The sequence below is a fragment of the Rhineura floridana genome, chromosome 4, assembly GCF_030035675.1.
Source record: "Rhineura floridana isolate rRhiFlo1 chromosome 4, rRhiFlo1.hap2, whole genome shotgun sequence".
NCBI lineage: Eukaryota > Metazoa > Chordata > Lepidosauria > Squamata > Rhineuridae > Rhineura > Rhineura floridana.
The window spans coordinates 164200415-164214247 of NC_084483.1; the positions used below are offsets into that span (position 1 = coordinate 164200415).

General features: G+C 41.8%; 1 protein-coding gene across 4 annotated transcripts in view; it reads right to left on the minus strand.

Moving 5' to 3' along the window:
* Nucleotides 1–7587: 7587 nt before the first annotated feature.
* Nucleotides 7588–13833, minus strand: part of LOC133383761 (left-right determination factor 1-like) — a 54899-nt gene continuing 48653 nt past the window's right edge. For all 4 annotated transcript variants that reach the window (XM_061625068.1, XM_061625067.1, XM_061625069.1 and 1 more), the window contains 3 exons: nucleotides 12589–12832; nucleotides 11389–11628; nucleotides 7588–9141 (listed from right to left, as the gene is read on the minus strand). In XM_061625068.1, coding sequence (XP_061481052.1) covers nucleotides 8799–9141; nucleotides 11389–11628; nucleotides 12589–12832 — 827 coding nt within the window. In that variant the 3' untranslated portion in view covers nucleotides 7588–8798. The remainder of the gene's footprint in view (nucleotides 9142–11388; nucleotides 11629–12588; nucleotides 12833–13833) is intronic.

Below are 13833 nucleotides of genomic sequence, written 5' to 3' on the forward strand. Positions count from 1 at the left end.
TCCTTATTTGATATTTATATTCTTCTGGGATGTTATTTAAATTGTATTTTGGCATTATGATTGCTTTGTTCTTCTTCATTAGCTTTACTCTGATTTTCAATATTACCAGTTCACGATCTGTACCACAGTCTGCTCCTGATCTTTTTTTTGCAGAAAGTATGAAGTTCTCCATCTTCTGCTACCAGTTATATAATCAGTTTGATTCCTATATTGACCAGGGGGAGAGAAAGATTTACAACACATCTTTGCTACGTCTACTGAAAAGTTCTGTTGATTTATAGCACAGTGCTAACCATGTCTCCTCAAAAGTAAGTCCTATTGATTTCAATGGGGTTTACTTCCAGGTATGAGGGATTAGCATTGCAGCTTTACTCCCAGAAAAATGAGTACATGGTTAAGCCTTGATACTGGGAAGGTTTTCAAAATAGGCTATGAATTAGACAAACTGCTCTCTTCAACAGCCCAGGAAAAATTAAACTGGTTTGACTCCTTATATTTAGAAAACTATACCACATGTATTGGCATCATAAGCTGCATGTACACTTTTTAATTTCTGTTCAAAATTTATTTGATAAAATTATAATATGTTAATTTTTGCAAATATTTTTAAAAACCTGCATGTATCCTTTTATTGTCATCATCACTGAAATTGTGAACTGTGAATGCTTACCAAGATCCTGCTGTGATCTTCTGTTCTGGACCTTGTGCTAGATGTGTGGCATTTTGTGTGCACACAGTGAGAACACTGTGAGAACACAGTGAGAACACTGGGTGTGGGTAGGCACACCTGCTGCTATAAGTAGAGATGTAAAATTTCTAGAAATTTGGAAGCCATGGAAAAAGGTTTTTTTGGAAAAAGAAATTTTCAGAAAAATTGAAAAATGCAATATTAGCACTTTTTATAGATTGAAAGTCACTTCATGAACATAAACTGTAATTATGTACAAGTTGGTTTGGCATAAAATTATCACATTTGGTATATTAAAAGTACATTTTATTCAAACAATTATTACAAATTGAATTTACTTTTTAAATTTTTTACAGTTTTTTTGGTAACAAATGGAGCTACAAGCTCCTGAACTGTAAGGAACCTCTTTCATTTTGCCAGTTTATGAGAAGGAGGCAATTTAAAAAAAAACAAAAACAGAACTTTAATAGCAAAGAAAATTATTTATGTCTCTGCTAGTCCTCCAGAGTGTCAAGCAGACATAAAGCATCTATTCCCATAAAAAGAACTGAGAAAAAGGGGGAACCAAGATTCAGTGAAACATTTTATTCATCATGCTAAAATAAAACATTCCATAATCCATTTTTCTTCATTTTTTTCAATTTTTCAAATTTTTCAGAAAAAATAAAAAAATGGCTTTGGAAAAAACTAAAAAAACCCAGTTTTTTCTGACTTTTTCCAGGTTTTTTTCTAGGCCTTCACATCTGTAGCTGTAAGCTTACTCAACTTATGTTTTGAAAAGCAAGCAAAGTCAGCTATATTCAGGACTTGCAAGGGGCTCTAGCTATTGCCTGGAGGTCAACAAATCCCTTGTCAATCACAACTCTGACTTCACATATTGGCTAAAAATGTGAAAGGTTTGGGATTGGAGCTACTAACTCTTTTTTTAAAAATAGAAGTTGCGGTAATTGGCAGGAGCTGACCTTTTGGTATATATATCTTGATCCAGAACACTTAGAAACTTTTTTTTAATGAAAGTTAAGAGTCTGGGCCCCTGGTGATCCTGGGCCCAGGATAAACAGACCCTTTTACTCATCTGTCAGCGGCCTTGCAAATTGGAAACTAGTGCAGATTTCTGAGTGGAGGTGTTATGCAGACAGAGTCTCACTCCTATTAGCAACCATGCTCCAGTGTTCTGCACTAACTGCAATTTCTGGGTCAAACACAAGGGAAGTCCCACACAGAGTGTATTGCAGAAATCCACTCTTGAAGTCAGTAATGCCTGAACTACTGCAGTCAAGCTCTCCCGATCCAAGAACAGTCATGGCTGTTGTACGAAGTCCACCTGATAAAAGGTCCTGTAGCGTAGGTGGAGCAAATGGATGCCCTGCCCCCCTAGAGCTGTGCTCCCCCCTTGATTTTTTTATAATTGTCTTTTTAATTTGTGACATGAAAACCATGACAAAGTGACAGCTTGTTTGAAGAACAGGAGCAATTTAAGTGAATAAGGCAGGTCAAATGCACAACAAAAGGCTCATCTAGAAGAGCCCCCAAAAGTCTGCTCACTCAAGACTTTCCCTGACTGAGGATGGGTTTTTCATGATCACAATCACTCTCCAATGACAAAACTGTGTCCAGAAGCACCACCAGACTTCATACCTGCTCCTTCAGGGAGAGTGCAACCACACTCAGGCCAGGCAATTGACCAATTTATCAGACATGGGAACTACTCACCCATAGTGTCTCCATCTCGCCAGGATTCAAGCTCAGCTTCTTTTCCCTCATGCATCCCAACGCTGCATCCAGACACCTGTCCAAGGCCCACACTACTTCTCCTGATTCAGATGTTATGGATGAATAAAGTTCAGCGTAATCAGGATACTGATCGCAGCTTGCCCCAAACCTCCTAGGGACTGCTCCCAGCAGCTTCATATAAATGTTAAATAGCATTGGGAATTCAATAGTGCTCCGGGGTACCCCATAGTGTAACTGACAGGGGGCCAAAAGCCACTCTCCCAATGCTACTATCTGGACTCTGTCTCGTAGGTAGAACTGGAACCATGGTGTGCCCCCAATTCCTATTCTACAGAGCCTGTCCAGGAGGCTACCATGGTCAGTAATATCAAAAGTTGCGGAAAGATCAAAGAGCAGGAGCAAGGCTGCACTTCCACTGCACCCCTCTCTGTAAAGGGCATCCATCAGGGCAACCAAAGCCGACTCGGTCCCAAGGTCAGGCCTGAACCCAGACTGGAACAGAACTAAATAATCTGTGTCATCCAAGAAGGCTTGCAGCTTCTCCACCACTACTTTTGCCACCACCTTCCCCAAGAAGGATATTTACGACTGGTTGATCATTATTTCAATCAAAAGGATCCAGGGCAAATTTCTTTAGAAGAGGGTGCACCACCACCTTTTTCAAGCTAGCAGGTCCAAACACCTCATGCAATGAAGTGTTAACCATACCTTGGACCCAACCAGTCAAACATCCCCTCTGCAAAATTTGATAAGCCAAGAGGGGCAGAGATCAAGAGAGCATGTGGTTGGATGTGTAGCTGTCAGCACCTTGTCACATCAGCTGACTGCAAAAGCTGAAACCTGTAGATCTTCAAGGATGCAGGCAGAGAGTTTTGGTCAGCCTCCCTGCATGCAAAACATATGGTATGGCCTCTCCCTAGGAGTCCAAGGGCCCTTCTCTGGCTAGGAACTGAACCTGGCTGTTAATGGTGAAAATGTTGAATCCTACCAGGAAAAAAAGATAAGACTATCAAGGTGAAAAGATTTTGTATCTTTATAGCTCATACAAACAGCAGATGAATTTTACCACTTCAAGCTGTGGAGCTGCATGACTGAATGCTTCCCCATGGAAACAAAAATCCACCCTCAGCACAGACATTTGGGCTAGAACTCTTTCCCCTGGCCTGGCATCTAGATTTCTACATGCAGGGAATGGAAAATTCAACTCACTCCTTCCTGTTTCTTGAGCTGTAAGACCTTCTTGCAGCGGCACCACACCAAAGGGAGAAGAGTCTCTTTTGCAAGGTAAGAAGGCAGCCTTCGCATTCCTCTGTTTTTCTTCCCCATTATGCTGCTGAGATAGGAGCAGAGCCTCCTACCTGGCATTGCAGTGGAGGGGGAAAATACTTTGCTTCCTCATTACAGTGCTGGGGAAGGAAGAAAGCCTATTTTGCTCCTGGGGGAGCAAAACATGGGAATAACCCACCCACCTCTACTGATCTACCTGCCTGATTGTGTGTGTGTGTCTGCCTGCCTGCATGTATGCCCCCCTCTGCTGGGTGTGTGTTCTCTTGTCTATGTCCCCCTCTGCTGGACCTCCTTCCTCTGCTGTTTGTGCTTGTGCATCTCCCTGAATATGTATATGTGCATGCATGGTTGTTTGTGCCTGCCTGATTATATGTGTGGTCTGTATGTGTATACATGTGCTGTGTGGGTGTGGGTATCTGCAAGCATGTTGGCCACACCCACCGCTGGAATGCAGCCCCTAGAGGGGTGGCTGAAAAGGTTAGCCACCCCTGCCCTAGTCTGAAGTAGAATGCTCCAGGCATCATTCTAAGAACTCATTTCACATGTTATGAACTTTAGTTGCTTCCACTCGACCTTTTAACTAAGCATTCATCCTGATTTACTTACAGGGAAATAGATGACATTGGCTATTTACTGAGCATTCATTCTGATTCGTTTTTGGGACAGTTAGACAACATTGCCTCAAGCAAATGTTATCCCACACTTTCCAGTGCATTTCTCATCTCTTTCCTTATTGCAAAAAGCCTTGTTTTCGGGGTGGGAGGAGATGGGTCTGTTGCACATGAGCTCCAAATCACATTTAATTCCACTACCTGAATTTACCAATATGTGATTGAATCTCATCAGAAAACAGTGACAGTCTAAAATCATCCAAGATTAAGAAAAGTGGAGGAACGGGGGGGGGGGGATAGTAAAAAAAAGATGACTTGTAATGTCACAAGTTGGATGCAGGTCTGACATTTGAAACTGATGGAGAGATCTGAGGAGTTTTGCCAGTTGTATCTCCTGTCAGGCTTGCATCTGGCAGTTTGTTTGTTTGTTAGAGTATCTATACGCCACTTTTCATAAAGGTACATCGAGGAGGCTTGCAACAAACTAAGACATTATAAAATTAAAAACCAATACAAACATAATTAAAAACAATAAGAAAAGTATCACTGCATTGGTTGGAAGGAAAACGTTCATATTAAAAGGCCTGTTTAAAAAGTTTGGCTTTCAAGAGATGCCTGAAAGAAAGAAGGGATGGGTCCTGCCAAACCTCTATTGGTAGGGAGTTCCACAGGCCTGGGCCTGCCACACGAAAGGCTCAGTCCCTGGTGCAGGCCAACGGAACCTCAGGAACATGGGAAACCACCAGAAGGGGCACATCAGAAGATCTCAGTGATCGAGACGGAACATAGGAGCATATATTTTAAGGGTAGGGTTCAGGGCGGAGAATCTGCCTTGCATGCAGAAGATCCCAGGTTCAACTCCCTGGCATCTCCAGGTAAGGCTGGTAGAGATTCCTGTCTGAAAACCCAGAGACCTGTTGCCAGTGTAGATAATAGGGAGCTAGACAGACCAATGCGCTGACTCAGTATAAGGCAGCTTCGTATGTGACCATGTGGGACATCTGTAGCATCCATCTGCATGGCAAGAAGAATTTTATCATTCCTCCAGTTCCAACTGCAAAGATATGGAAGTAGGAGCACGGTAAAATTATTCTCATCACACAGCTGAGGCAGTCAGCTCCCCACTGGAGCTTTATCAAGAGAGCATACTTGATAAATTGTCTGTATATTCTTCTAGCCTTTCCTTCCTGCTCAACAGAAGAAAGGTGACCCACTAGGTAAGTGGTGAGGCTCCTTGGAGAAACTATGAATCCAATCATTTTCAGAGAATAGCATTGGGTGATTACTTTATGGTCCCCTGGTAGTTGTGCTGTGGGGTGCCACAGGGTACCATCTTGTCCCCCATGCTGTTTAACATCTATATGAAGCCCCTGGGAGCGATCATCAGGAGATTTGGGGCAAGGTGTCAGCAGTACACTGACGATACCCAGCTCTATTTCTATGTAACATCTGAATCGGGAGAGGCTGTGCAAACCCTGGACCGCTGCCTGGACTCAGTGGTGGGCTGAATGAGGGCCAATAAACTGAGTCTGAATCCTAGCAAGACGGACGCACTGTGGTTGGTGGTTCCCAAGTTCAGATAATTGGTCAGTTGCCTGCTTTGGATGGGGTTGTACTCCCTCTGAAAGAGCAGGTCTGTAGTCTGGGGGCACTCCTGGATCCATCTTTGTCTCTAGAGGCCCAGGTGACTTCAGTGACTAGGAGTGCCTTTCACCAGCTTCGGCTGGTAAGACACCTGCAGCTGTTTCTTGACCGAGATAGCCTGACCACTGTTGTCCATGCAATGGTAACTTCCAGGCTGAATTAATGTAATGTGCTCTATGTGGGGCTGCCCTTGAGGTTGGTCCAGAAGTTGCAGCTGGTGCAAATGCAGCGGCGAGACTGCTCACTGGGGCAGGGATTCACCAACATGTCACCCACTGCTGAAATAATTGCACTGGCTGCCCATTTGCTACCGGGCCAAGTTCAAGGTTCTAGTTTTGGTGTACAAAGCCCTATACAGCTCGGGACCAGGATACCTGAAAGACCGTCTTACCCCTTATATACCCAGTCAATCACTGCGCTCTGCAGGTGAGGGCCTCCTGCAGATACCATCTTATCAGGAGGTCCATTCTGTACAACATAGCAAAGGACCTTTAGTGTGGCGGCACCTACCCTGTGGAATTCCCTCCCCTGAAATATTAGACAGGCGACATCTCTGTTATCTTTTTGGCACCTATTGAAGACCTTCCTCTTTCAACAAGCCTTTTAAGTTGAGACCTTATCCCAGTCTGCGTCTGTGTTGGAACTGCTTTTTAATATGTTTGTAAACCTTTTTTTAAAAAACAATGTTTTTAACCTTTTTTTCTTGCTTCTTTTTTAAGATGTCTTCAAAGCTTTTAAAAAATGTTTTTAAAGATGTTTTGTTTTAATGTATTTTACAGTCTGCTTGTATGATGTTTTAAAGTATTTTTAGTGCTTTTGTTTGCCACTCTGGGCTCCTGCTGGGAGGAAGGGCAGGATATAAATAAAATAATAAAATAAAATAAATAAAATAAATTTGTAATGACCCATTTCTATTCAGAATACCAAACTGAAGATACAGCAGGTGCTGGATCTGCCCAATAGCACACCACAGTTTCAAATCAGAGTACTCTGTCTTCAAAGGGTATGGCACAGGCCAATTTTCACATCATTTATTCTGTTAAACACTTGCAAAGTTGACACCTTCTGTTCTCTTGTCCAGTTTACTGTCTACTCCAATTTACTTATTTAACACTAAAACAGTATCATAGAAAACTATGCTGCATTAGTAACGGGGTTATAAGATAATGTATGCACCTCCTTTAATCCCAAATATTTTCTTGCAGCCTCTCCACCACCACTTTTCTTAGGAGTTTTACAGTGCAATCTTAGGAATGTCTACTCAGAAGCAAGTTCCACTGAGTTCAATGGATCTTACTCCCAGGTAAGTGTGTATAAAATTACAGCCAGTTCCACATAACTCAGTGAGGCTTCAGGATGCTTTGCAAAAATTAATACTACTTCTAATACTACTATTTTCCAATCCCTTACAGAGATTAAGTTTTTTAAGCCCCTTTCTTATTTTTATTTGTTTGTTTTAAATATCTGTAATATTTAAAAATCTTTGAAGCCACATTATCATAATCATTAAAAACAACCAAACTTCTTTACCCAAAGTAAAATAATTATTTGTGTGCACACATATAAAGATTAAAACCAAATATTCTGCTGTGTTCATTTTATATTTTATTGTTTTTCCTAGTATGTTAAAATATACAAAACTGGGGGGGAGGGAGAGATTCATCAATCACAATGTATGTTACAAATTAAAAAGGACTGGATCCTGCAAACATACTCAAGCAAACATCCTTACACACGTCTGGCTGTTTGCAGGGTTTCTGGATCACTTTTTAAACCCATATACAGATGAGCCTTCTGATGGAGATGGTGGAGTGGTAGCGAATACAAATGCATGAATTCTATATTATTTACAGGTAAGTGCTTTTTATTATTCATAAGATTGTTTGTGATATAATAATATGGTTTGATTATAACATACAGAAAGTTTGTCATGCCAGGGGAAAAGTTTTAACTCTTTCCTTAGCCTTAATCTGCTGGATAGTCAAATCCCTTGGCCTAAGTTCACTATCTATAATTGGCTAGCCAAAGTTGAGTCATTTTTAAAGACCCGTTGATTTCAATGAGAGATATTTAAGCATGGATTTAACTCTCCCACTCAAATCAATAGGATGGGAAAATGCAGAACTTCCTATGGGTGTGATCCAGGCAAAGTTACGCACTTTTAAATCCCTTTTGATTTCAGTGAGTAAGTTCAGTGCATGCTTAATTTAACTATATGAGACAATTATATCTGTTAAGTGTATGCAACAATTTCCAGAGGAGTAGCCATGTTAATCTGTTGCAGCACAAACAACAAAAAGTCTTGTGGCTTCTTAAAGACTAACAAATTTTATTATGGCATAAGTTTTCATGGACTAGAGTTCATTTTATCAGATGTATGGAGTGTGATCCTCATTTGTTATTAGAGCACTGAATTATCACAGACTGTATTTTTTCATTTCATTATTAATTTACACCGACCTTTACATTTTTTGTACTTATTCCCATGATCACTGAGGATCACACTTTATGCATCTGATGAAGAGGGCTCTAAACCATACAAAGAAGTTCTATGGTCCTGAATTTTATTCCTTTGGTGTTTTGTGGAAAAGTCCAAATTGGAACAACCTCCATTTGCAACAACATAATTGCATTCCTTTGGTAGGTGAGGAGCCAAACTATCTTACAAATGTATTAATAAGACCAGCAACCAAATTCAATATACCACAGGATATATGTGGTCAGACCTAGGAGCACTCAGTGTCTTGGCAGACCTTTCCAAGGTTAAAGTAAGAAAACAGCACCCTGTAACAGGCCACCTCTTGCACTTCTGCCAATCTGTGTTTTGTGTGTAGCTAAACCACCGCTATATTGTCCATGGTGCAGCCACATTTCTCCACAATCATATTAGGGAACTCTGCCACCTCAATTTCAGTGTAGTTTCCCCTCTTGACAAGATACATCATGGGAAGTGGAGAACTCTCTACCACTGCACACATTCTCTCACCATAGCCAAAATGGCGCAGTAAGTTCTTGGGCTGCTGCCGGCAGCCACCCACACAGTGATAAGCCTGGTAGCCAGCTGGCTCAATAATCCAATACTGTGTCCAGGTCAGCTCTCGAAAGTTGATGTAATGTTCCTGCCGGCAGCAAATGGTCTTCTCTGTCAAGGTTCCTTCTTTACAGTCTCCAGGTCCCCTGACAAAAAGCAGAACCAACAGAGATGTGGAATCAGGACACACTGGAAAGACCTGAACTAGAGACAATCTGCAGCTTACAGGTGTTTGAATTGGTACAAACATGTTTCTCCAAGTGTTTAAGTGCCAATATGAGTTTGCGTGTTTGCTTATTACCCTTTCTTAGCATCATATCCATACACGTGGGCATTAATTTTTTTTGGTCTAATTCACTTCTGCATTAGTCACACCCCTAAGTCTACCCCTTTACAGTGATTGGTCCAGAATGGTACTTTGCTTTTCCCACGCTTTTCTGGAACAGCATAAAAACATATATCTTACTTTTTGAATTAACACACATGTGCAGGTTTGCTGTGTTTTCAATGAAGTCTGTTGGCCTTTGTTTGCATAATATCGCAAAATAGCTTCTAAGTGGAAACATGATTCATTAAACATTTGATTTTACATTTGATTGCAAAAGAGTAGCTTTTTAAAAAGCAATGCGATACAGCTACAGAAGCCAGAAGGAGGAAGTAACCTGGTTCAGTACTGGAAGCAGGAATGAACTGTAAGAAAGGAGGAGGATGGGAGTGGGATCTAACCCAGTCATCCGTTCATAATACAAAAAAGCAAGGAAAGACATCCTCACTACAGAGATTACAGCAGTTAATTATTGGGACAGAAAAAATGATCGGTTTATAGCAGGGTAGAGGAAGCGTGGATTTATCTTGGAGAAAGTCCGAAATGGCGGGGAATGTCATATGGATGCCAGCAAATTAATGGACACATAAGGGGTTTAGATTGCAGATGAAAAGGAGGTATGGATAGGCCCCAAATGTGTGGGGGGGTTGGATTAGGTCCTCCCACCTCAACTGGTGTCCTGGTCACCAGTGCCAACAGCACCAACCTCCCATTTCTGTTTGTCAAATGGGCAGTAGGAGAGATCCAGTGGAGAGCTCTGAAATGGGGCATTCCAAGGGAATGGGAGGGGTTGAGCCATTCCAGGATCTGCTGGATCCCAAGCTGGTCTCGCTGCACTTGCACAACATCAGACCCAATCATCCTACCCCCACATCTTCCACTGTGGGTGCTGTGAGCAGCAGGGCTGCAGATATCTTGCTACTCTGCAAAGTCCCAGCATTGGACGGGTGGTTGGACTGTGCACTAATGGCGGGGGGACCTGTGGCCTTCTGGATGTTGCTGGACTACAATTCCCATCATCCTTAACTATTGCCATGCTAGCTGGGGCTAATGGGAGTTGGAGTCCAACAGCAACTGGAGGGCCACGGGTACCCCCCCGAGCCCAAAAGGTGGCAACTGGTTCAGGGTCACTCAATGATCTTCATGGTGAGCAGAGGTCTGAACCTTGGTCTCCCTGCTCCATTCTATCCACTGCATCAGGTGGGTTCTCTAGTTTAGCAAATATAAAATCTGTGTTTCTCCCTTATAAAATGTTGGACATCGTTTTAATGAACCAAACATAATTTGTGTTACCTATTCTTTTCTTCATGTGTTTCACTCACTTTACAGCACAATTCTAACGATGTCTACTCAAAAGTAAGTCCTACTGAATTCAATGGGGCTTACTCCCATGTAAGTGAGGTTAGAATTGCAGCCTAACTCACTCTTTTCATAATGATTTGAGAGGAGTTATTGTCTCCAATACATTGCAAGAGTGTAGTACTAATCAATACCTTTTGGAAGAAATTGACTCAGTGTTTGGATTTCTGTGGACTACAATATACACAACTGTATTTCCAACAGAACCAACACATCTTTCAAAAGCAATGTGAGATGGATGATTAGCTCAAGATCAATTCTAACCCTGCACATTGTGAAACCTAATTCAATGCATATTTACTTGGAAGTAAGGAAGTAGGGATGTAATCCTTTGCAAACTTACCTAAGAGTTACTTCCACTGAACACAATGGGGCAAGAAAATGTGCATATGCTCATGCAGTACAATTGCAATTCTGAGCAAAATCAACTGACCCTTGCTTTTGAGTAAACATGATTTGGACTCAGTTTAAAGCAGCCTTTCCCATCCTTTGGGTCCCCAGATGTTGATGGACTACAACTCCCATCAGCCCCAGCCAGCATGGCCTATGGTCAGGAATGATGGGAATTGTAGTCCAGCAGCATCTGGGGACTCAAAGGTTAGGAAAGGCTGGTTTAAAAGCTATCTAAATTTTGCCTGAGATTGTCTTCAGCATGAAAGAGCAGAAATAAAACCCCAAGGTCAACATATGATTACCATCTGAAACTTACCCATAGTCTTCCAAGTTAAGTGTATAAAGCACCAACTCAGGTTTGCCCAGTGCTGTATCTAAAGGATCCTGAGAAGTAAAGCGCACGATTTTGGCCATTTCAGAGGCATAGCTGCCTAATCTTTCTCCTTCAATCCAGATCTCCAGAAGCATTGGCCCTTGCTTCTTGGTCTTTAGCCAAAAATGCACTGCTTGGGTGACATCGAAATTCCTCCAGCCAGATTCCATAATTGGAACTAACCTAAATAACAATATGGGTTAATGGTGGAGATAGCCTAGAACTTTTGAGCTAATAAATCCAAATCTATTTGGGGGGGGGGGAATATCCGCTAGCTTCATTTCAAAATAACAGACTGCAATTTGAAACAAGAACATTTGGAACGAGTGAGAAAGTAATTTCTGTTTTCAAACCATTTTTTGGGGGGAGGGGTGCAGCCTTTCTAAGGAACTGAACCTATATTTTAATAAGACTTTTGTCTAATCTCAGAGCTCATTCACATGTTATATTTTGAACTTGGATGCAAAAAAGCACCTCAGTTTACATGGCAAAATGCTATTAAATTAGATTTAATTAGATTCCTCCTACCGGGAGGAATGGCAGGATATAACAAATAAATAAGTTGTAACAAGCAGCCTAGGCTAGAGGCTTAGAGATTTGAAATGGAACTATCATGCAAGGAAGGGCTTCACTGATCAGGGACAGTTCTTTATATATCCTCAAGGTGAAATGTGAGCTATTCCTGCCAATGGAGTGAACAGGTAGATTATGGTTTTATGGGGATTTATACTACAAAATGTTGAGTTTTCTAAAGAGTACACTTTCTAAATATTTAAAGGAGATTTAGACATTTCAGCACATGATACAAGCAGGAATCAGTAAGTTGCCTATCACATAAACACTGGCAACAGGAAAGGCTGGAGGGGAAGTCCTATCCTCCCTTCAGCCCATGTTGCAGATCTCATGTGATCACTTTGGAGCGACTATAGATCAGGTTATTATTAGGTATTTTAAAAACCCACAATGAATACTCTTAAAATAAACCATTTTTTCTTTTTGTTTCAGTTTCAACTTGTATATATCTGAGAGAAGACATTTACATTTTGCAGTGAATCATGTCCTCTTCCCTTGAAACTACACCAGAGTGTTGTTCCATTCACGTGCACCTTTCCTGAGCCATTTGACTGACCTCCTCATTCATACCTGGAATCAATCAAAGAGGTCCGGTTGGTGCCATTCTCTTGAAGCTGCACCCAGTACACACTGACCCTGGCATTCATGACTGGCCGATGAGATGGCCTGATGGGCAGGTGTTTCCTCTCCAGGGGCTTCTTGAAAAGCTTCAGCTCAGCCAGGATGACTTCGCTGTTTTCTGGTATCCTGCCCTCCATATCAAATATAATGTTTTGACGGGTAGTGTCCGAATAGAGAACAGCTCCAGGAATATCTGCATGCAGTTGTGAAGAGCAGAAATAATTATGTTGATCATTGTTTCATTTGTCACTGAAATAAAAAAAATGCTCTTCTTTTATGTTAAATTAGAAGAGGGATGGGGAAATCTGTGGACTCCAGCTCCCACAGCCCCTGCCAGCATGGCCAATGGATAGGATGATGGGAATCCAACATCTGGAGGGCCACAGGTTCCCCATCCCTGTGACAGACCAATCGCATCTCTTCATGTGCAACCCAGCATATAAAGAAAAGACAGCTCAAGATGCTTTTTTCCCTCCAGTTTGTGTTTGGGTTCTGTATAAAAGCAGGTTGCTGTGGGAGGAGGTTCTTCAGCCTTTCCCAACCTTTGGGTCCCCAGATGTTGCTGGACTACAATTCCCATCATTCCTGAACATTGGCCATGCTGGCTGCGGCTGATGAAAGTTGTAGTCCAGCAACATCTAGGGAGCCAAAGGTTGGGAAAGGCTGATTTAAGTTAAACAAGAGGAAACCCTTCTTGATTATAGAAATAGTTTAGCAATGGAAGCGCTCTCCATGAAAGCTGTGGAATCATTTTCCTGAAAAATGCAGTTTATTTATTGGCAACCAGTTCTGAAGAGATGGCGGATTGGCACCCAGGGCACAATCAGTCCGTACTGTTCCTCTGTAACTTCCTCCCATGCAGGTCCTCTTCCCTGTTTCTCTCCCTCCTCCCCCCCCCAACCAGGTAGTGGAAATATGGGCCAACGTGGGTGGACTGTGGCAAGTGCACGGCAGGAAACAGTAAAAAAGGTACCTGCTTAGAAAAAAAAAGTTACTCCCATTGCAGTGCTTCCTGCATTACTAACTTACTACACAAAAACCAAACAGAGGTGCCCTATGGACATACCCTTAGAAAACAGAACTATACTAGATGATCCACTAAGTAATTTCCAACAGAGGATCATATGCCACTAGAGATGTGAAGGCCTGGAAAAAAACTGGAAAAATTTAGAAAAAAAGTTTCCCCCCATTTTT